The sequence below is a fragment of the Chenopodium album genome, chromosome 26 (assembly GCF_948465745.1).
Source record: "Chenopodium album chromosome 26, dcCheAlbu1.1, whole genome shotgun sequence".
NCBI classification, from domain to species: domain Eukaryota; kingdom Viridiplantae; phylum Streptophyta; class Magnoliopsida; order Caryophyllales; family Amaranthaceae; genus Chenopodium; species Chenopodium album.
In genome coordinates, this window is record NC_137859.1 from 37,266,074 (window position 1) to 37,291,464 (window position 25,391).

At 34.7% G+C, this 25,391-nt stretch overlaps 1 protein-coding gene across 1 annotated transcript; it reads left to right on the forward strand.

Annotated features, from left to right (window-relative positions):
* Positions 1-222: 222 nt before the first annotated feature.
* LOC145616409 (uncharacterized) lies at positions 223-24,331 on the forward strand. The gene is made up of 15 exons (XM_081671121.1): positions 223-558; positions 634-761; positions 1,587-1,719; positions 7,150-7,306; positions 7,396-7,474; positions 13,757-13,797; positions 16,604-16,720; positions 16,898-16,978; positions 17,085-17,147; positions 17,271-17,319; positions 18,134-18,208; positions 23,169-23,216; positions 23,360-23,395; positions 23,481-23,555; positions 24,065-24,331. The coding sequence occupies exons 1-15, from the start codon at positions 399-401 to the stop codon at positions 24,119-24,121; spliced, it is 1,299 nt and encodes a 432-aa protein (XP_081527247.1). The 5' UTR covers positions 223-398; the 3' UTR covers positions 24,122-24,331.
* The last annotated feature ends 1,060 nt before the right edge of the window (positions 24,332-25,391 follow it).

Consider the following 25,391-nt stretch of genomic DNA (forward strand, 5'->3'; position numbering starts at 1 on the left):
CAAAAAAAAAAAAAAAAAAAAAAATAACAAACCGTGCATCGCACGGGTTTCATCTAGTATTTTTTAAAGCAATGTACCCACGAAATTATTTTTTATTTTAGCATCATTTACGAAAATCGCTCTGTTTTACTTTGTACTCGTATTTTTTTTGGTAAGAACATACATACTCGTATTAAATAGTACAAATTATTTAACTTTTTAAATACACCAACAAACAATTTGTGCCTAAACTGAGGTAATTCTCTTGGATGCTTTGGCAGGGGAGAGCATATACTGAAACTGTGTTGGATTCTAAAAAACAAAAACTCCATTGTTCATTTGTTCATAATAAGTCGGTCGGTCGTTTGGTGGTTGTGTGTGGGATCTTCTTCCTCGGTGAGATCTGAAATTGGGTTAACATGGCTTCAACTGAGGGTTTGGTTCCAATTACCAGGGCTTATTTATCTTCTTATTACGACAAGTATCCTTTCGTCCCTCTCTCCGACGATGTTGCTACCCTCACTTCGGAGATTCGCTCTTTGATCACCGATTTGCAGACACATACCCCGCTTACTCAAGGTTTTCCATTTTCTTTTTTCTTTTTTCGGAATTTTGAGTTTGTTTGCAATTACATTTTAATTTCTACTTTTGCAGATGAAAGTGTTTTGGTGGATGAAGTTGATTCCCAGCCGCCTCATAAAATCGATGAGAATATGTGGAAGAATCGAGAACACTTAGAAGAGATCATCTTTTTGCTCGATAGACCTCATTGGCCAACTACGGTATTCACTACTAACTCACCCATTGATTTCCTGCCTTTTGATCCCAACTTTGAGTTGTATCATTGGGCCTTATACATCTTTGCCAAATTTTAAAATGCGTCTTGTATCTAATTTGGGGCTTTAATAAAATTCAATCCTAAAGGCTTAGAGATTATATTTTTTTGTAAGTAATTTTTAATGTACATGATAAATCATGCTCCCTTTGTTTAGAATCTTGCAACTATTCACAATTTGATGAAATCTTTTGAAATATTCCCAATATATTAGAAAAATCTAGTCATTTGAGTATTGTTTAATTTGTCTCAATGAGTGCTATTTTGCGTTCAGAATCTGAGGACTCTGGATGCTTATGCTCTACCAGGAAGAACAAATGTCTGCTACCCCCTTTGATGCCCAAGTCAGCCACCAAGTTGCAAGAGTAAATATTATAGGGAGAGCTTTTAGAGAGAAATGAGAGCAAGTATAGTGTGCTAAAAAGGTGTGTTGCATTTAAAAGAAATCAGAGGAAGTATTAAAGTCATTTTACTATGAAAACTGAAATGAATGATAAAAGGAAAAATAAATACCATGTACTTTTATCTATTGTAAAGTAGAAAATATGGAAGAAAATATCAGATGGTAAGCCTCTACCAAAAGATTACAAAGCAAAAAAAAAATTTGGAAGGAAGTTGGAAGAGTACATAGGGTATAAGGTATAGTTGCAAAGATTTGAGACTTAGTCCACGATACAAATGCTATTTATAATTTCTGCTGTTAGTATCATTGGACCATCTTTTGTGTAGTGATATCTGGCTGGGTGTGAATTGACTTTTCTTGTGCATACAGCTTCAACAACAATCCAAATTGGGAGATGTGGAACTTGCTCCCATTTTTGCGGAGATGAAAGTTAAATTTGAAAACACATTGAAGTTATTGGAATATTTTCAATCAAAAAATGCTGATAATGTATTTAATACAGGTTAGCTCTGCTCTCCCTTACTTGTAAGAGTAAATGTGTATTGAGACACCAAGTTTAACTTTGTAACATTTCTCAAGATGTCTGTATGTATTGTATTGTAGACTCATAGTCTGAAGTAGGTTCCTGGATCTTTCTGCTGCAATATTGGAATATTCTCATTTCTAGAGTTCAATACTTTAATGCTTACTATTTAATCATTTTGTAGGATAGCTAAAAATGTGCCTAGGATTTTAGGGTCATAAATTTAGTGATTCCTTCGTTAACAAATAGTATACTACAATGGTCCCTACAATGTATATGAATCATGTGCTCAAATCTGGATCATAACATTGTACTCCCTCCATTTCGTATTAACCCGCAACACTTTTCTTTTACATCCGTTTCATATTTTTTGCAACACTTCTATATTTTTGGAAAGGACCCACCATTATATTATAATTATTCTCTTTGTTGTTGTTGTTTGTTTGTCACTTTTTTTCATTTTCTTTACCTATTTTTATTTTTGAGTTTATCCAAAATTGGTTTACTTTGATTCCTCACCCCACTAGGCTTTTCCATTCTCTTTCTTTAGTCACCATGCCCACCACCATTGTACTCGCCCAACCACCTCTTCGGACTACCTCCCCAACTTCTCGTCGGAACCGTTGCACCTCGTCACACCTCCCCCACTTCCCCCCTCGAGAATATCTCTTCTCCCCAAAAACCTTTCACCACCCACTCAAAACCCTAGAAACCACTCTCCCTCCACTGGGTCGGTTAACGATTTTAAGTGGAGGTAGAGTGGTTATAGGGTTTCGAGGGTGGTGGGAGGGTCGGTCGACGATTTTAAGTGGAGGGAGAGTGGTTTCTAGGGTTTTGCGTGGGTGGTGGAAGGTTTTCTAGGGAGGGGAGGGGAGGGGAGGGGCGGCGAGGGGTGGGGGAGGTGCGCCAAGGGCCGACGAGTTTCATCGAGGTGGTGGTTGGGCGGAGGGATGGCTGCGTGGTGGCAGAAAAAGTGGAAAAATGAAGAAAGAGGGGATTGTGTGGTGGGGGTGTGGGTGATTCCTTTAACTTTTGTTTAAACAAACAACATACTACATGTAAAGGGTTTCACTCCATTCTCTTCATTCCTTTCTGATTTCCCTGTGCGAACCAAACGACCCCTAAGTATTTTCATTTTAAGGAGTAAGTAAATTAACAAGTTGGGGGTTGTAATCCTTTAAACACGGCATAAATGCACAAAATTAAACTTGCCCTCCACTTATAGAATTACCCAAACAAGTATATAAAGTTGAGATTCAATGAGAAGTTTTTTAAAATAAGAAGGATAAATGTGCAAAGTTATTCACCGAATTTGCATAAAATTTATATTCAATGTCAATTAGTTTAAAATTTTCAAATTTTTGGAAAAATGGAAATTATGCACATTGTGCTCAAAGTTTTTGTTTTGTTTTTTGTTTTTTTTGTTTTGTGTGTGTGTGTTTTTTTTTTTTTTTTGTTCTTTCGAGATCAAATTTGCACATTTAGTCTTAAATGTATGCACATTCAATTTAGAATATATTCATATATATTTTTTTGATTATGTAAGTTTCATGGGTATTTTCTTCTTGATTATAGATGTGTCAACATTCCAATTTTGTTTTTCTTTCGTGCCTAACTAGCAATTAAATGAATGGAATATGCCTTCAGTTTCTTGTTGAAGGATAACCATGTCCATTAAACAGGGCCGTTTTTGGCAATTCGGTGGCCCTTTTCTAACTATAAAATTTGGGCCCTTAAATTTTTAAAGGACTATTAATAAAAGGTTAAAAATATTATTATTATAAAATGACTATTTTTTTTAGTACATTATTACAAATTACAGAGTCAAAATATTCATATTACTTAGTTTGATAATAATTTAATAAAACACCAAACAAAATTTTTTATTTAAAAGCAACATCCTTCTAACATTCTTTGAAGCAAAATCTACAATTATATTTTCATAGTTGTAGGCACGAAAAATTTATATTAGTGCCACATCGAATATTATATGGGTTAAAAGTCAATTGGTTGACTTAATGGTTTGACTATTAATTTAAATTATTTAATTTGGGTGAAATATATTAAAATAGCCCATTTTATTTAATTAAATAATAAAACCCAATATATAGGCTAGACCATCATAAATGGGTTGTCAAGCCCAATTTCTAATGTATGTCAAACCCTAATCCCGAGAGTCACTCTATAAATAGAGCTCTCTCTAGTTCATTAGGGTGGATGAAAAGAGAAAAGGGAGGAAAACCTCGAGAGAAAAACCTAGAGTAAACAAGGTGATCAAAATACAGAGAAAGCCTCTCAAATATTCAAAACTTTTTCAAAGAAACCTCTTAAATACTCTAAACCACTCTCCAGAGAAAACCTGTCATCAAATATTCTAAACCATTTTAGAGAAAACATCTCAAACCTAGAAGAACAACAAGCATTCGACGTGCCGTTCGACACTAGAAGATTAGCCATGGAAGAGATCAAGCCTCGACGGCCCTCAACACGAAAGAAAGAAGGAATTCAAATCATCAAGAACGTCTGTTCATATTCATTGATCGAGATCAAGCCTCGTTGGCCCTCAATCAAGAGTTCAAGTCAAAGGTCTACGTCAACAACAAATTAAGGGTCTACATCAACATAAGTCAAAGTTCTGCATCAAATCTCCGATCGAGATCAAGTCTCGGCAGCCGTCGTTCAAGAATCAAGTCAAGTTGTATATTACGTCAAAGTAAAAGTGGAGATCAAATCAGAGGTCCAAATTAGAGATTGTACCCAAAATTATCAAATTGATAAAATTAACACTTTGTTGCATTTGTTTTGAGCCTATATTTTACAGATTTAAAATTTGTGTTTACAATAGTCAATGTATAAAATTTCAGAAATAAAAAAATTTGCAAAGATTAAAATAACAAAAAAAAAATATAGATAGATACAATCTCTTTAATCAACTTCAGCACTCCTCTAATCCAGATCACCGAAGAAGAACAACCCACCAATTTTTTGAGTGCTTCCAACAACTAGGCAAATTAATAAATTCCTTCAATTTTTCCAACTCTTTCAACCCGCCAGATAGATACAACAAAAATAGAGAAAAAATGAAGTTAACTGGAGATAATTAGGCAAATTATCCGTTTAGGAGAGTTATTTACTTAGTGATTTTAATTTTGTTTTGGAAATTAATAAGCAAAAGTCAAAGATTGAGTTTTGGGTAAGAAGATTTTTTGGAAATGGATGTTTTTGCGGGGAAAAAGATGAATAGGTAAAGTACAATTTTATTTTTATTTTATTTATTTATTTATTTTTGTATATTACTCAGCGATTTTTTTAACAATTATAGGCCCCTAAAAAACCGGTCCAAAGCCGGGCCTGCAATTAAAATTTTGTATTTGATATTTTAGTGCTCAAAGCTGGAATTTGTCATATTCAGATGTTTTCTAAAGCAATTTCTAACATGAATCGTCGTAAGGTTCTATGCGATCAATGTTAGGATGTTATATTACAATAATATTTTTATGTGGGATCTGCTTTTGTTTATGGCTTGGAATATGTCACGAAAGATTATACTCCCTTTGATTTTTCTAATTGCATTACTTGCATTTATGTGAAGTTTTAGGAGAGTTTATTTACTTTTATAGTATATTGTGTTTGTGAGCATTCTGAGCAAATGGATGATTAATCTATTTGAATAAAATTACAATGTGGACCAAGAAAGAGATAGTATGTGAGAAAGAGTAGAGAGTCTGGAGACCATAAAAGAAAGCGATTAGAGAAAAGAGAAAAATAATAAATTATGATGCTACAAAATATAGAAGTGGTGCTTTTAAATAAAAACACCCAAAAGTAACATGTGATGTTTCGTAATAAAAAAAAAAAAAAAAAGTGGGAGTACTGCAATAGAATAGGAGAGGTTTATATTAACATATTATGGTAGATGTCTTCTCTTTTTTTTTTTTTTTTTTTTTTTTTTTTTTTTTTTTTTTTTTTTTTTTTTTTTTTTTGCAATAAACCTTTGTAAAAGAAAATTATATTGAAATTCTCGTAATGGTACCTCTTAATTCAGAAGTTACCCCTTTTGCTGAAAGATTTGAGGAATAGCTAATTTTCTAAGTCTTGCTTTTAAGCTTCTAGAAGTTATATAATTGGCTGAGGTTCAAAAAATTCTCTCAAGGTGATTAACTAGTTTATTTGAGATAACTCAACCAACTTTGTAGTGAGACAAGTGGAATCTGGAAAATAAAAGGTTTGTCTGAGTCATGTTGTGTCTAAAGCTGCTACTGTGGTAGTTAAGATGTCATGTTATGTATTCAAAAAATTCTTTATTGAGTCTAGTAAACTGGTTAGTCATGAATTGTTATACGAATGTAACTGAGGGAATCTCTGTTGTACTCTCATTGGGCTGACTACAGAATATGGGAGTGGACCATAGATTAGCGGGCAATCTGCCGAAACATTTATTTTGTTGAGGGCATTTTGTTTGGGCTGGGAATTGTTATAATTTTACGATACATCCTGTGCTTTAGAGATGCACATTAGTCTTGAAACTTGATGAACAAATGTACAAAACATGTTTTCTAATTCATTATTTTCATATGGAAAATTTGACTTTTACCACAAAAAAACCTAAAAATTGGATTTTGCTACCGCTTAACAGATTCTGTCCATGAATTCATTTGTGAAGCCCACCATTTGACATTTTCTTCGTTCAACTCTACGACCTTCCATGGCAACCACCAGTCCGTCACGGCAGCCCTAGCCCAAACTGTCTTCCTCAGCAGCCTCAACCTCAGCCCCTTTGTCCTGGCGAGGCGTTTTTAATTGTGCGCCTGTGGCGTACCAAAAGCGCCCAAGGCGCACATGAGGCAAACCTGAAGCAATTTTTTGTCAAATTTTTGTAACGGCTTATATAGTGCGCCTGCATAACCCTTATCGCTCCAGCGCGCCTTGAGCTTTTTTTATACATTGAGGGACGGGGTATTTCGAGGTGGGGGAAAACGAAGGGGGTGGAATTTGGGGTGGGGGGAAATGGGAGGGGGCCGGTTTTGGGGTGGGGGATGGATTTCGGTGGTGGGGCTGGGGAAGGGGGGCGGATTTCGGTGGTGAAGGGGGGCATTTTGTGATGGCCTGATGGGGATAAAAGGAGGGGTGGTTTACGGGGTGCACATGGTTTACTTTATTACTTCAAAAGTTTTTCCCACTTGCACAAATGATGGTTATTTAGTGGATTTGTCTACCAAAAGTTTACCAAATATAGTATAGGTCAACTAATATGACATTTCCATATTAGGAATGTTAGTCAAGTAAATAGTGACGGAGGAAGTGTTACATAACCGTGGACAACATACAATTTATTTTGCGGTCTTTGTCCTGCAATAGGAGGATATCATTGACTTTTTTATTCTTTGTTCTTCTGTGGTTATGTTTCAGTCATGAGCTATATGCCTCAAGACTTCAGGGGTACCTTGATTCGACAACAAAGGGAACGCTCAGAGAGGGCTAAGCAAGCTGAAATTGATGCTTTGGTCAAGTCCGGAGTTAGTATACGTGATCGATATGCTTTGCTGTGGAAGCAACAGATGGAAAGGTGGCTTGTCTAATGTTTTTTTGTTGGCCAATTCTTTTTTTTTGTTTTTGTGTTTTTTTTTTGGCTTCACATTATTATTGTATGTTCAGGAGGCGACAATTGGCTCAGCTTGGATCTGCAACAGGTGTATATAAAACACTTGTGAAGTACCTAGTAGGAGTACCACAGGTTTGTATTATTTTAGTTCATTTTTGTTTGGGTGTTCCTTATTCCTTTACTGATTTTTAGTGGTTGGGGTGGGGTATATAAGAGCCCTTTTGTTTTGCAAGGTAGGATATACAATTACCTTTTTGTTTGTCGATAATATGCTAGAGATTCCTGTTCTGAACAAAGAACATTTACCACTTTTATGATATAGTTATTTTCTTATCCAATTAATGGAGTCTAGAGATGTATAAGCCTATGCAAATTTGTGGTCATCCACATTTTAGGAAATGGTATCACATGTGAAACACTTGGACTATGATTTTTCTTACTTGATACGCTTTTTTGTTACGTAAATTTCACTCGCACTATTCTGGATTGCTATATGACTATCCCCCTCCCCCCTTTTTGTTTTGGTTTCAATATGTAAGAAATGGAGATTCATAAGAGCTTACAATTTAATTATAAGTACCACCATTAATCTCATCCTACAACATTGTTTTTGTATATCAATTTTAATGTGTTAGCTTATATAAATATGTAAGAATAGAATTGTGGTTAATTCTTTTTGTTACAATCAATGGGCACTTGATCATGTTAGAAGATGCATGGAAAATAATTTTGGGGGTGTATAATCTATATATACCTGAAGCACTACTTGGAGCCGTGTTACCTAGGCACTTCCCTCAACCAAGAGTATCAAGTGTCGACTCAACACGACGCGCGACATGCTTGGGTTGAGGCGTCGACTCGTGTCTCGGAGAAGTGTCCCGGAGCGAGTGATGGGATCCATTGATTTTGAGTTTCGTGCGGCTGTGAGAGCCATTAATGAATAAAAACTTAAGGGTTAAGTAGAAAAGAGCGGATGAATGGAGGACAACTGTTTGACTATCTTCTTTACAGCTGAATATTTTATTTTTGTGAATTTTTTTTTTTTCACATGACTAAAAAGTAAAAAGTCTAAAATACTGGAGTACTTTTTACTGTTTATTGATTTTACCTTTTCATGACTTAGGTGAGAGTAATGATAGCAGTAAAAAATATTCTTGCATATACTACGTATTTGTTAACTACTGCTTACTTTCTTAGTGTTTACCCTTTTTTTTTTGGAAATTTTCTTTGTTAACATCGTAGCTTTTAATTTTTTCAGTGGAGAAATGCGAAAAATCTTATTATCCTTGGTAAACTTGAATTTTTTTTATTAAGTCAACTATAATATTAATGATAAATTTTAACTAAATGTTTAACTATAGTTTTTTATTTTTATATTTTTATTTTATTTTTATTATTATTTTTACATTTAAATGATTTTAGATTAATTTAGTTTAAAAAAAAAAATTCACCCCTTTCCTAAGCCACCAGCCACCACTCCCTTGCCCTATCCCATGCCGGCGCCCAGCCTCCTCAGCGCGCTGGCATCTACTGCCTTGTCGCACCTCCTCTCCATCCCCCAGAAACTGCACCCCTCTCCTCGAAATCCACCTCCCTCCCCACTGAAAACCCTAAAAACCTTTAATTACACCCAACGTTACAAGGAACGCGGTACGGTGCCACGAATCGCGAACTGATTCGTGCGAACCGGAACGCGGAACAAACGCGAACTGAGTCGCTAGTGGTCGGGAACCAGAACGCTGTAGGTGGCGACTCCTAGTTGTGGCTGATCGAAGACGGTTGTTCTCCCTCTGCAACTTCTTATGGGTTGTTTCCCGACATTTGCAGTGCAATATTCTCTCTCTTCCTTCTTTCACGTGCATTGATTATTTAATTTTTGAAAATTTTCTGACTTTTTTCTCTCTCCTCTCTCATGTTTTACATAGCAGTAACATTTTACTAGGGTGGCAGCTAGGGTTTTGTTTCAATTGGTGAATGGGCTTAAACCTCTATCAACAACTGGGCCTTTTTTCAATGAGCAACTTGGGCCTTCTATTTTATATACTCTAATTTTTTAGCAATCTACTCACCTAAATACATATTTTTGGAGGAATTATTATATATTTGTGTTTATTTTAATTTCTAATATAATATCTATTAATAAAAATCACCTATATTTTTTTTATTAATAAACTATTTCGTACCCAATCGTACCGGATTCACCACGGGTAGTGTACCGCGTATTCGTTTCCGTACCACGTTTCGAATCGAATCCCGTTCCTTTTAACATTGATTACACCCTCCCCATCTCCTGCGACCTTTCCTCTGCCCTCTTTCCTTCCTCTCACCTCACCATCATCAAAAAATGCGCCCTTAGAATTGAATTTGGGCTAAATTACTATATTATTGTCCTACAAATTAGTCAGAAAATCAAACTAAATAAATTGAATAAAATTCTTGTAATTGAATTTGGGGAAATTAGGTTGATAATTAATCAAATTGACCGAAAATTGCAGAAATCAGAGAATCAACGAAGAAGAAAGATCGCCGATTGTCGCTGCCATAGAATTGTCGGGGAAGATAGAGTCGGTTTGTTTTTTTGTTTTTGTTTTTTTTTTTCTTTTTTCTTTCTTTTTTTTTTTGCTCTCTAATGAGATTTCGGCAACAAGGAAAGACACATGGTGAGGGAGGGGGAGGAGTTGGGACGGTCGGCGAGGGAAGGGGAAAGGCTGGGACGGTCAGTGAGGGAGGGGGTGAGGGAGGGGGAGGGGCTGGAACGACCGGCGAGGGAGAGGGAGGTTTGTGGGGTGGTTTTTCTGGGAGGATAGGTTTTTTCGGGTGGATTTAAGGTGATTTGGGTGGGCGGTGAAGTTGGGTCAGTTGTTGGTGGTGGTGTCGACGGTTGGGCGGTTGTTTTGGTGGTGATGGCGACTAGGCACAGCTATGGTTGTTGGCGGTGGTTTTGGTTGTGATGACGGCTATGGTTGTTGGACGGAGGAAAAGCTAGTTACTAGGATTAGGGTTAAATTAGTCATTAACTCTTTAGTAAAATAGGGTTAAGCTTATAATTTCATTAAGTTCACCATTGAATAATTATACCTAATACAAGTTTATCAAGGATAATAAGATTTTTCGCAATTCACCACTAAGAAAATTAAAAACTACTGTGTCACCCAAGTGAATTTCTCTTTTTTTGGTTATAAATGACAATATTATAGTTCTTTTCTCTCTTGTTTACTATGTCTAAAAAATATCCCGACACAAGTGTCAACTTATAACTGTATCCCAATAACAACTATTTTTAGAATTGGAGGATCGGACCCAAACTCGAGTTTGTGGAACATAGGCTTGGAGTATTATCTTAATGTAACTCAATTATGTTATTTTATATTTAAAAGGTTATTATAGGATTTGCCAATAAATCAGAGCCTTAATCTCATAAGAGGGGTTGGCTACATGAACCAAAAGTGATAATTATGTGTTGTCATCGACAAAAATCTCCCTCCTCCATCCCTTGTGATTCAACGCCTCATCCTCATGCAAATCCATATACTTCATATTACGATACCCAAACTCGAGTTTGTGCAACATAGCGTTGGAGCGTTATCTTAATGTAACTCAATTATGTTATTTTATATTTAAAAGGTTATTATAGGATTTGCCACCTATCAATCAATCAAAGCCTTTATCCCATAAGTGGGGTCGGCTACATGAACCAAAAAGTGATTATTTCGTGTAGTCATCGACAAAAATCTCCCTCATCCATCCCTTATGATCCAACGCCTCATCCTCATCCTCATGCAAATCTATATACTTCATTTCCTTCCTAACTCCCTGCAATCAAGTCATTTTCGGTCTCCATCTCCCTCGTTTAACCCCTCCATGGTCCCACTCTTCTACTTTTCGTACTGGTGAGGTCTCCGCCTTACATGTCCAAACTAACACAAGCGATTTTCCCTTAGTTTGTCTGCTACCCCTGCTTTCTTGCGGATAACCTCATTTCTGATTTTTTCTCTTAGAGTGTTCTCACACATCTACCTTAACATGCGCATTTTCATAACCTTTTTTTTTTTAATATGCTCCTTAGAAGCATTTCTGTATTAACACTGTTCTTTTGGTAGTCCTATAGCAGTCTTGTAGAATTTTCCCTTCGGTCACATAGCACTCCCGTGACCGCTATCTACTTAAGCCACCCCGACTTAATCCTTATGCCACATCTTGATAATGTCACCATTTTTGTGGATGATCGACCTAGGATATTTAAACATTCACTCATGGTTGAGTCTTTTCCATCTAAACTCACTACAGCATAGCTTTGCGTGCTAAATGTTCGGTCTCTCCATTGCTCCAATTTGGCATTTACCCCATCTTTATTTTTGTCCACTAAAATGATATCATCCGCAAACAACATAAATCATAAAACCTCATCTTAATTTGGTCTGGTTACTTCATCTAGAACCATTGCAAGAAGAAAAGGGCTTAATGCGGACCCTTCATGCAATCCAATTATAATAGGGAAATCTTTTGTCAACCCTCCACATGTCCTCCCATTTATTGAGACGTTCTGATACATATCCTTAACTAAGTCCACGTACCTTTGTGGGATACCTTTCTTCAACATTGCCTTTGCTAAATTAATAAAGACCATATGAAGATCTTGCTTCTTCACCCTATAAAACTCCATTATTTGTCTTATCTAATGAATTGTTTCTATACTAGATTTATCAGGCATAAAACCAAATTGGTTATCCGAAATGCTTGTGCATTCCCTCAACCTATGTTCGATCACTCTTTCCCATAACTTTAAAGTGTGGCTCATAAGCTTGATTCCTCGATAGTTATAACAATCTTGAGCGTCTTCTTGTTTTTATAAACCAACTAAGGTGCTCTTCCTCCAATCTTGCAGGATCCTTGTAGCCCTCCATATCTTGTTAAAGAGGACTGCCCTCCATATCTTGTTAAAGAGGACTGTTAACCCATCAATACCAATCTTACCCAAACACCTCCATACTTTATTGGTATACCATCATGGCCAACCGCCTTCTTTGGCTTCATCTTTTTTCGGTGCAATCTCCACCTCTACTCTCCTAATCCTCCGCACATACCCCATGTTGGTTTCTTCATTACTCACAGAGGTATCTTCTGTCACAACTCCATGGCATAAAATTCTTCAAATCTTGTTGAGTTGGGGTTTGGGAGTATTGGCACTATAAAACAGCACTAAAATCTAAGCTAATAAAACTATACAAGGGTTTTCAAGTTTTCCTCATACTTTACGTTCCATCTGCAGTTTATAATTCTAACCTCCATTCCTTTCACCTAACAATTGAAAAAATAATGCAGCATATGGGAGAAGAGAGGGGGGGAACTTTAAAAAAAAAAAAAAAAAATAAACCTTACTCAAGTTTGTTGTTGCACTCACCCATTTGCCCTACCGTACCCTAGCTGACAAAGGTTACAAGTTTATTTTGAAAGATTGCATCAGTTTGAATGGATCTAGGATAATCAAGAACTTTAAATCTTAAAATTTGTTAGAAGAGTAAAAAATATCCAGGCTTTTTATGTAAGGATGTATAATATCTATAGCAACATACAAAACATGCTCCTCAGTCCTCTCAGATTAATTTTTCACTGACTTTGTACCAGTTCAATGGGGACATCTAATTATTGTATTTACAGGGTTCCAAAATTGTACATTTGGAGTTCTGATGTGTTAACTTAAAGTCATTTACCTTTTAATTTGTTCTATTTTTTTACTCGTATGTTCAAAATTCTTTACTCGCACTTTCTATATTCTATATCAATTTGTTCTAAATTTTTATTCACATGTTCATAATCTTAAATCAGATGTTCTAAATTTTACACATATATTTAAAATTTCATAAAGCAAATTTTATAAATTTTTAATCACTTATTCTAATTCTTAAATCAGATGTTCTAAAACATATTACTAACATAAATGTTCTAAATTATTTCTCATATGTTCAAAATTTCAATTTGAGTCACGTGTTCTAAATTTTAACTCGCATGTTTTGAATTTTTACTCATATGTTCTAAATTTTTACTCACATGTTCTAAATTTTAGATCAATTCTCATATAAGTATGAATTCTCACATATGAACCTATTCTCACCGAATCCATATATATATATATATATATATATATATATATATATATATATATATATATATATATATATATATATATATATATAATGGATAGAGAATTCTGGAATGAGTGTAGTTGGTGTTAATGCATCAATATGCTGTGTAGAACTGATATTGACGATGTTGCTGTTATAGAAATGCATGCAGCCATGACGTACTAGGTGGTCCGTGGTCTTTGTTGCTCTTGCTGATATTGTTCCTGATCATGATTAAAAACATTTGAGTGTTTGGGGAATGATCTCATTTATGTGATGTCTTTGAATGTAGGTCTTGCTGGATTTTATTCGGCAGATTAATGATGATGATGGGTATGTACTTTTGTTTTTGATGTACTCAAATGTGATTTAGGCTAAATAATGTTTCTCGTTTAGAATTGTCCTGAAATTCTAGTTTTGGAAAAAGATACCCTCTATTAAATTCCCCTTTTTGTGAGATTGTATAGTCCCTACTTCTTTAGACTCCACCCTAATTCAAGTATTTGACTAGGAATTTGGATATTTTTAAATTCTCTTTCTCTTTTTATGGTTAAAAAAAAAAAAAAAAAAAAATCCTACAAAGGAGAGTATAATAATTAGCTGGGTTGCGATTGGTCCACCAAGTGTGTGTGCGCGCATGCTTATACACACACACACACATATACACATGATTCATTAATGGCAAAATTGTAAATAATATATACATACATAAATAATATATACATATAAATAATATATAAACTGTAAATATGCAAAATTTTTCTTTTTGACATAAGTTATGCATTCTTTTTCAAAAGTTATGCATACTTAATTCAAAAGTTATCTAATACTTCCTCCGTAATTCATTCAAAAGTTATGCATACTTAATTCAAATTAAGTATGCATATTTATATAGGTAGATATATGTCGTGTTCTAATATACCTATTTTTGATTTACTTCATTTTCACAATTTTTCATGCCATAATCTACTTTTTTCACTTTTTCCATATAATATACCCCTACATCCAAAGTTTGATTAAATTCCATTATTTAGTTTTTTACCCTTTATAATACACACCTACTTGTAAAAATATTACACATTTCCTTTACTATCCTTTATTCCCACGTAAAATAAAAAATGAGTACTATACTATGGGACGGAGAGAGTATATACCAATTGTCACAGTCCAAGTATTTCACACCCTTGTCTATTTGGCAACAAGGGCATAAATAGGGTCAAAAAGACTTGTTAGCACGTTGTCATAGAGGCGAGCATTGATCTTTGATCAATGCTTTGTACGATGGCTAAGCAGGTCGAGTTAGACGCATGCGGGACCTGTGATGACTTTTATCTGATTTTATGTGTCAGGGCTTGAAATATATCTGATTTTGGGAGCTGTAAAATGTGGTGGCTATAGCTATAACCCAAACCCATTAATAAGTGACCTATGAGAAACCCATTATTCCATTGGATATACTGAAATCTAATGGCTTCCGTTCATGTGTAAGTAATGGCATTTTTGTCATGATCTTAAACATCTTCTTTTTAATGATACAACTGCATCTCCTCCCCCCCCCCCCCCCCCTCTCTCTCTCTCTCTCTCTCTCTCTCTCTCTCTCTCTCGCTCTCTACTCTTTCCTCTCTCTTTTGTTTATCAATGGATATTTTGCAAATCCTCAAAACTTAAATATATCAAATGCAGATTCATATATTTGATTCGTCCATTGAAATAAGCAACTAAATCTCAAGCTTTTTTTTTCTCTGCAGCCTTCTCTTCTATTTTCCAAGACGTAAATTTAGGTTCTCCATTGAACCTTTTTCTGTCTTGGGTGAAGAAGGCATAAAATAACTATGATTTATTAATAGAGATGGGAATTTATCTCTCTTCTAGTTTCTAAGCTGCAAAAAGAATAAGGTCATTAGGATTTTAAAAGTGATCAAATCTATATGAACATTAACTGGTCATGAACCTTTTTCTGTTAACAGTATGTATAAATAGGTAGGCATTAAGATTATCATAAAATAATGCTTAACAATGCCTGATGGACAAGTACTACCTCCTTTTTATTAGTCATCACTCGTCAGTTACTTCCCTTTGACCGTGTTTTGTGATTCATATATAATTAAAATTATAGTCATGTTGGAACTCATTAGTTTCTTTATAATATATTTTTTTAAAATATAAACTCTTTATAATTATTGTTCATCGGTAATTAAAGATATTTATAGTTGAATTTGTGCATTGACAAACGTGACTAAAGAAACGTGTCAACTAAAAAGAAACGGAGGAAGTATTAGATAAATAATAATTGAATATGGAAACGTAGGCATTTTAGGTAAGTACATAAACATGTAGTTGAAGCTGTTAGATTGCATGGGAGATAGATGGAGTCAGTCAAACATAACAAAAGAAATCAATCAATGGGGAGTGCTTCCTTAGCATCATCCAAACATATCAAGGGCATGTCCTAGGTAGTGTACAGGGTAAAAAACTTCCAATGAGATGAAATTTTATGGAAACTGAATCCCCATGTGAATTGAGATCTCATGTCCACGTACACGTCATTTGCTCCACCAGATCACCTTTTATTCCCTTGTGAATTAGGTGAGTATTGGTGATAAATTAAAATGGAACTTCCAACAAATAATTATTTCCAACAACATTAGTTATATTAATCAAAAGTATGCTAATTCTTCAATGATAAAAGTATAAAACAATTAAGTCATTGCGACGAAAGAGAGCCTTAAAGAGACTTATTTACAATAGGGTGAAAATATATATAGCCACACAATGTGTCAGAGTGATGAAGAGAATGTGTGCCAATGGTTTGGTGATGGGTAATGTTATCTTCAAAGTTCAAACCCATTTTATTGGCTATGGTGATGATTGGCCAAAGATTGCAACTCTAAGAGCTCTTTTTAGATTGTGCCCAAACTTGGTTTAACCTAGTCCATTGGTATATAGCTACAATCTGTTACCCCTTTGTATTAATTATATCGGCTATTGAATCCTGCTTAACGTGACTTACAGTAATCGCTTGCTTGATGTTGCTCAGTTCGTCTCTTTCATTTAACTTCTTGTCTGGTAAAGAGAAATAAGAACACGATGGTCCTGTTCATGTTTAATTATATTAGCTTTAAATGCTTTTAATGAACAGGCCCATGGAAGAGCAGAGACATCGGTATGGACCACCACTGTACAGCCTTACAAAGATGGTGCTCTCTCTACGGCTGTTAATTTTACTGATGTGGACACGTTTTGATGCCAGAAAGATGTGAGATATTCTTTGATCTTTTCTCTTGTTTTCCTGGATTCCGATGTGTTTAGCCTTTTAGATCAGTGCAGCTAAATTTTGCTGTTCTCAGATTTTTTTTTTTTGTAACTTCCTAGATGCACTCTTTGTCACTGTGAGCTTTTTAACACTTTGCTTGTTGTTTTACTTGATAAACAGAACAGAAAATGAATTAGCTATTTTAGAACAAGCTGTCAACGTTTATACTACTGAATTTGAGAGGTTTATCAAGTTTATGGGGTATACCTTCTTACTATTCTTTTGAAAGTGCAATTGCTCTCCAAAGCACATTCCATTATCTTACTTTATTGATGCATCTTTTTGGGGACATACCTTCTGTTGTTAGTGAGGTCTTTGCAAATTCCCCCTTCTTTATATCAGCTGATGAAGTAGGCTCCATAGATTCAAGGTGAGCTCTTATTTGGTTTTCTTATTGTCAGGGTCATCCAAGGCTAATATGCTACCCTCATTATTGGTTGTCAATTCACTTTCTATTGTTAATCTTCAAACGAGTTTTAATTGAAATCTGCAGAAATGATGATTACAAAGAGATAAGCGTTCCTGCTGGGAAAACACATGAGGTTTGTTGCAATAGCCCTTCTCAAACTTTAATGTAAAGGACTAAAGGTGATATTTTGTATGTCAATGGATTTTTTTTGTTTGGTATTTGGTCAGTGGCTTAGGGCTAAGTTTGATGACAGAAGATCAAAATGAATACATCCATGCAAAAGCCTAATTAGCACAAGACCAGAAATACTATTGGAGACCCCATTTTGAAAATTAGTATGACCACAACATTGATAAAATAGCTCATCTAAGGTGTGAGCTAACGATATCATTCATGTCATTGAACTTTTTCTAAGAGGGTTGGTAAAAGGGGCATATCTTTGACTTGGATTTGAGAAGACTGATTATAGAGTACAAAACCAGAAAGGTTTAGGTAGAATTGGTATCCCCTCTTGTTTTGCATCTTGATTTTAGACAACACTTGTTTTAGAGTCTGGTCTTTCAGTCTCTTCTTAGAGTCTGTCAATGTTTGATTTCTTTGATTCGAAAATGGCAACACCAATAAAGTAATATGGCAAAGATGGCATTTTTCTAGGGCTGGTGGGGTGGACAGGAATTTAAAATATTAACACTGGAATAAGCAGCCACATTGCACACATAAATTTAATGTCATCTAATTGCTAACCTTTTTCTGTTCATTTCCAATGTGAACGTATGTATAAAGGAAAAAGCAAAACAAGTTCCTACCTGTTGCTTTGTTCTAGGAGCTTCTAATTTTAATTCTTTGACCTAAATTTTATTTTCAATATCTTTTTAATTTTTTTTAATCAATTGGTATTGCTTGATCTCATTATTATATATATGTATATTATACAAATTATTTTCTAGGTGGTGTTGTCAGTGGATTCAATCAACTCATATATTGCATGGGACTTCTCTTTGGAGCAAAGTAAAATGAAATTGGTACGCTCTTGCTTTTTTTTTATTTATTTTTTTATTTATTTTTTTTTTGTTGTTGAATGCAATTGCAATTATAGAAGATGTGCTTATCTATTTAAGTGTATGAAATAAGCCAGTGTAAATGCCAAATGGTTGTTGCCTGTTTGTTTAAACTCAAAACAGGTCCTACAATGTAGTGTTGACAAGCCAAAGTCGTATCACCTAATCAAAATTACCTAAAACCACTAACTAAATAGATAGGGAAGTAGGGTCGAATCCATAGGGAAACAATGTTCGTATATTCTTAATTAATTATTTTGATATAAATTATCAAGAAACAAATATTTTTTTGTGAATTATACTACGACAATAATAAAACTAAGGAAATATCAATAAAAAGCCTAGGGTCATTCATAGGTTTTCAGGGATAAAACAATTGATATTGTAAAAAACATGATTAACAGACTCTCACAATTTATTAATCAACGTAGAAGTAATAGGCTCTTGCAATTTATTAGACCCAAGTTCCTATTGAAAATAGCCTTTGATATTGAAATAACAGATGCTCGTTTCATCAAATCTATGTAGCTATACTTTTACAATGAAAACACATTTGCTCGATTTATAATCCAATTTTTAAGAATTAAAACAATTCTCTACCATCAATAATCAACCGAAAATAATTCATCCCTTTATTTTAATTATGGATTATTCTCAAGAATTCTTGAATTAAACTACTCACACATCATTAAATCTAAACTAATCAAAACATACTTAAACAATAATAATAAACTAATATTAAAAACAAAAATAACAAAATTAGAGTAAAGCAATAATTACTAAGCAAAAGTAGAATAATATTGTATAATCAAAAGCTAACGCCTAACGGAAACGAAAGCAATGTAAAACCAAAAAAACAAAGTCAACTCACTATAAACAAAGTATAAAAATCCTAACTAAACCTTCAGCTAAACCTCACGTAAGAAAAAAAATCTAACAAAACTAAAACTAACAGTAAAATAATCTAACCTCCTTTTCTACGGTACTATTACTCCCTTTTATATTGGATCCCACCGACTTAACAAAAGATTACATGGGCTTTGACTACGAAGCCCAACTAATGAAGCAAATTAACATGCGGGAACAAGCTCGCCCAATCGGCCAGGCTTTGCCCAATCGGGCCTGGTCAATTTTGCCAAGTTGGCAGCAGTAAGCTTGCTTTTTGGATTGTAACTTGGGCTCTATACAAATTGGCCCAATTTCCTATACTCATTACATGGTCCATGCTATTATTTCTTTGTAGTCAACTCACTTAATCGAGCCCTTAATCACCGAACCAAAATCCTTCAACCCAGTCTTGGCAATGTTTCGGTCATAAAATTATGATTTCACTCCAATATTATCGCATATCTGCAATTTCCTACAAAATAATATTAACTCTACAAAAACATTAGAAGACGTATATTAGTAATAAAAATAGCCCTGCTGTGCTCAAATAAACACAAATATGACTGTGAGACGGGAAATAAAAATATATATAAAATCAACTCATCAAGTGGAGAACTTTGAAAGATTATTATGGTTGAACACCACCTTGTGGATCTAGTATTTAGCTGTGATGTTGAAGAAATTAGTTAGTTGCTCTATCAAGCAAATGAGGATAGTTTAAGTTGATATTTTTGCTTAGATAGTTGCATTTGTCTCACGTGTCGGACACCGACACCGACACTTCAATTTTGACTAAAATCACAACTTTTTTTAAGAAAATAGGCGAGTCCGATGTTTGGACACTCGTGTCTAATTTGACACTTCATCTGAGTCCAAGTAACATAGGATAGTGATTCAAGTCTATGTTACTCGGACTTGGGTACCCATGTTTGACTCGGGTACGTGTCCAAGTGTCCGACTCGCCTATTTTGTGAAAAAATTATGTGATTTTCAACTCAAATGAAGTGTCCATGTGTCATACCCATGTCCGAGGGTCGAGGGTCCGACACGGGTACTTGAGGTAAAATGAAGAGTCCCAGTAACATAGGTTCAAGTTGGTTGGTATTTTCTTCCATAAAAATTTGATAGCATTTCTTGTGAATTCATATTGAGTCTTGACATCAAAGTTGAATTTTATGTGCTGCCTGTGTTGTTTGAAAGCATGGTGCTGCCGACCTCTATCATTTATGCCTAATTATTGCCTCTTTGGTGTATTGTCTTAGAGAGGGCTTCAATGGATATATTGATACAATTGATGGACCATGGGAACATTGATGTTCATTTGTCTCTCCATCTCCATAACTAGCACCATACAACCTAGACTATGTAAGAATTTTCTGTAAACTTTGGAAAGCTATAAGAACTTAATAATACAATTTGAGTGTACCGTATTCTTTCGTTCTAATGAAAGAAGGGGGTGGAATAGGAAACAACAGACGAGGGTCCAAGTAGTTTTGGGTAAGATGGTTGAATTCACCTATTCAATTCTTTTTTACACAATGAATTAATAGGTTGTCGTACACTCGGAAAAAAAAAAATTTCTAGTAAAACCTCCTAACAATGTAGTACAGGAGATGGTTATTTAGTCTTGCTTTCAAGTAGAATTATGTCTCATAATTAGTATGGATAGTCTATACTAACAAAAATAGATAAAATATAATAACAAAGCATGTTTATACTTCATAGTCAATCAATATACTTTTACAATTTAATTATTCAATACTTAGAGCACAAGTTAATCCTACGATCTAGTATTAATTCTTTCAAATTAACATATGTAATTGCAAACGTAATTAACTTCGTTAAATTGTAGGTAAGCCTCTAAAAATACGATTTTTTTTTTGTTTAAGCTCTTATTTATAAGAATATATCAAACATTTGATCAATTTGCAAGCTTAATAAAAAAAACGCTATCATTTAGAAATTGAAAGATCAATTAGTATATCACTAATATAAACATAAATCCTCAAACTCTAGAAAATAAAACTACTTTAACATGAAAAAGTAATATAGTGCAGATCCAAGAAGGAAAAAAAAAACATAATTGAAAACAAGTATAAATAGAAGAGAAATAAATAAAATTCCTCAATTTACTACGTACTTCCTCCGTTTCTATTTAGTTGACGCGTTTGATTTAGGCACATATATTAAGGAGAGGAGAGAGAGTGATAGAGAATGAAAAAGCAAGTGGGGTGGTTTGTAAATGCAAGGTAAAAAATTTTCCCAAAAAGGAAATGTGTCAACTAAAAAGAAACTTCCTAAAAAGGAATACGTGTCAACTAAAAAGAAACGGAGGTAGTATTAAACTAAGAAACTCACAACAATCAATAGAAAACTCACGAAGTTGTCCATGAGAAACTAAAACTATATTGAAAATTAAAATATACTTATGTAATTAATAAAAGGCATAAGGGAAAATAAAATTTGTTGGAACATTTATATCTTTGTCTGATCCTAGCTAAAAGAAAGTAATTAAAACAAAATCATATATACAAAAGTTGTTGTATTCTTGGTCAACAATACTCAAGCAAGGAGTCGAAGAACGATGCTTGTGACAACATGGCACTTGCACACACAAAGGGCAACGGGTCTAGCGTGAGTGTGAGTATGAGGTGCACTACTCGGCTAGCGCCCAATGGCTGACCTTTAGTGTCTTGACGCTGTCACTAGCAACAATAGGCAACTAGTCCTTGTGTCCCTTATAACTCTTGCTTTAGCCCTCTGATAAGGGCATGCGACCTATTGTTGAAAAGCGCTTCAAGTCTAGTTTCCAATTCAACTTGAATCATCCATATCGAAAATACACGCTTTGATTAACTAACTTGTTCCATTAACTTTGTGTCCAAATATCATCCAAATCAACTTTGAATACTTTGAAAGCATCCAAATGATTTTGATTTGTGAAGTCAACTGAAATATTAAGATTTAAGAATAACACGGACACAATGTAATAGAGTACAATGTGATAATTTATGCAAATGTGGCCTCAAAAAGTGGCTAAAAGAGCCAAAAAGTAACTATAAAAGTAACATAAACGTGTCTAAGAATCCTTTATAAATATGATTCATCAAATACCTCTAAAACTATTCACTTTAGAAAGGTCTTTGTATGCCGATGAACCAAAAATATCTTCTTGAAGAAGCAAAAGCTAAAGATGAAGTTTCTAACTTCTAGAGCATCCCTTGTATTACTGTAATATCGAAGTCTTGGCAGCTTATTTTCGATGCACCATTATCTCCATCCGCTCCGTGATCTCTGCCTAATGCATACAGAAGGGTCGTGGATTAATCAACTGCATTGTAAACTTGTCTGCAAAGTGTAAAAAACATCAATTGGTGAACTTCGGTTGTAGTTCATGTCTCTTGACTAATCACAATCTCTTCAAGTTGGGTACACCTGTGTACTCCAATGCTTTATGCTTGCCTGTGGATGCTCGATTCTTCAATAAGCTTACATATTGTTTTTAGCTCGCCGGTGGGTGGTAAAAAAAGTAGTGTAACTGATTGTAAAAATAACACTAGGGTGTAGGGTCCGGTCAAAAGGTTTTTTTTTTTTTTTTTACAAAGCCGATCAAAAGGTTGAATCCTCATGAAGTTCTTTTTGTCACTATTCTCAGACAGAAAGAGTTAGAGTAGTATATTTATTTTTTTATTATAAAACTGCCTGTGGAGCACTTTTTTTTATTTTATTATTTTTATTTTTTATATTACTAGAAAACTTAATACTTGTCATACCCAAGGTCCACATGCAAGTATTTATGGCTCTAAGGCCTATGATACCAACCAAAAATGCACACACGCACACACACACACACACAAAGTATATATGTGACGAGGATGGATTCTTACACTGGGGTGATATAGTGGCATGATTTTATTTGGCTTCTTATAGCTGTATGAGGCTTCTGTTCTTACACTTATGTTGTGTATATATTATTATGTCTCGAAGCTATACTTATCCACATGAGTAATCTTGAGCTTCATTTTGCTGTATGCAGGATATTGGGTTCAGCGTGGAATATACAAACTCTTCTGGTGAAAAAAGTGTGAGTGATAAGTTTAGAAATCTTTTTTTTTTTTGTTGGTCTACGGGAAACTCTCATATCTATGGTGCATCTAGATATAGAGCATCAACATGACAATATTCATGAATTTGTGACTGAAGCATTATCTGACTTACATGCTACAGCTTATCTTGCCTTATCGCCGTTGTGAAGCTGATCAGGTGAATAGTTCTGTACTTCTGTTGCTTTTTTGTTCTGCTGATTTCTTGATGGGGCTATGTAATTATATGAATTGACAAATTTCAGGGAAATTTTTGCACATGTATGGCCGGAACTTACAAACTAGTTTGGGACAATTCATATTCAACCTTTTTCAAAAAGGTAGATGCCTAAATTGAATCTTGTTTCTGTCAACTAGATAGTAGTGTTAGGCGACGTATGCATTTATCTTTAATTGCATATACCTTGTACATTTTATGGAAAGGAAAAAAGATATTGTGGACTTGCAGTGGGCTAAACTAGTCATTGCAGTCAGAGAGGTGGAAAGCCTTGGTTTATGATCTGAAAAGTTGAAATTAATATTGGAGAAGATTTAGGTTCCTAGAATAGCCTTTAGATGAGGTTTTTAGCACATGTAATAGTATTTTTACCTTTTGGAACCCCTCTTATGCATTGTTTTTGGTTTTGGTGGGGCTTATGGATGTGATTTCTTCAATGCTATCCAAGGTTCTAGTTGGTTTAAAGAAGCGTTGTACTGCATTTCATTCACAACTTAAGCTTTACCTGCTAAGCGTTGGATAGCACATATTGGACTTGTTCTGGCATTTGGGCTGTGTTGTTTTCTATCTCAACATTGATTACATCGTTATTTTTTTTCGTTATTGGAATAGGCTCTGTTTTACAAGGTAGATTGTATACCCCCTGTTATAGAACCAGCACAAGAGTGATTCAGAGAATGGATGGAAGATTTTCTGGGCATTGAAATGGATCAAGAATCTTTTCCTTGTAATATTCCTAATATTCCATTATTTTGTATTTTTCATTGTACGTTGCACCAGCTTGTTATGCTGTGTTGTATATTATTCTGATATCTGATTTCTATCCCATGGTTGGGCTGATATGCAAATGGGAGACCAACTACTTGTATTTGGTGTTAATGTGCAGACAATTGCTTTTCTGATTTTTATGGGATAGTAAACAGAATCTGTCAATGAAACTTCAAATTCGGTAAACTCATATTTTGGAAATAGGGACTAAATTCCCCAGCAGGGTTTGAGGCCACAACTTTAAGGTTAGAAGGTACATATCTTACCACTAAGCTTAGCTTGGTGTTTGGGAACCATGATACATTAACACTATGAAAGCAAGGTTGACGCAGTTCAATGAACTTTAATATATTTACAGTTTGTTTGGATAGCAAAGTGAAAGAGAAAGGGAAGGGAGAGGAATGGAAGGAGGGGGGGGGGGGGGGGGGTGGGAGGTAAGGTCACATTTTTCCATTCAAATCTTTCCTACATCGGAAGGATTTGGTTTATTAAAGAGGGAGGAAAATGAATCCTTCCATTTCCCTTCCCTCCCCTCCCCTCCTATCATAAGGTATCCAAAGAAGGGATGATGAATTCCTTCTTCTCTTCTCTTCCATTTCCTCTAATTCTCTCAATCCAAACAATGTGCTCTTAGTGAACAGAGCACTCTCTTATGTTATCAATATATAGTGTTTTAGAGTGGAGGTTTGTTTAATATTTCATTCGATTTTTGTTAGTTGACACCTTTCTATTATCACGCTTGCCAACACACCATTTTAATATACATTGAGACAGTTGAAAGAAGAACGAACATGATTATGTTTTATCCACAAAAGTTAGTTTAAGTGTAGTTTGTGAAGTGTAAAAGTCAAATGGTGTCAATTAAAAAAAAAACATAGGAAATATGTAGTAGCTTCTATAGTTGAGTACTTGGGTTAGGCAGTGGTCTTTATTATTTATTACAGTTAGATTTGGATTGGCTTTGTGAATGATTTGTGGTCGAATAATTAGTTTCATATGGAGATAGCATCACTGAGTCAATAAACTTTGTACCTTGTGTTCATTTTGAATACATATAGTTGGTATTAAAATCTACATAAGGAGATCTATGCTACATGCAGTCATGCAGATTGGTTGAGGTGATAGGATTTGCTTGCCACATGAAGGCCTATTATATATATACTAGTATATC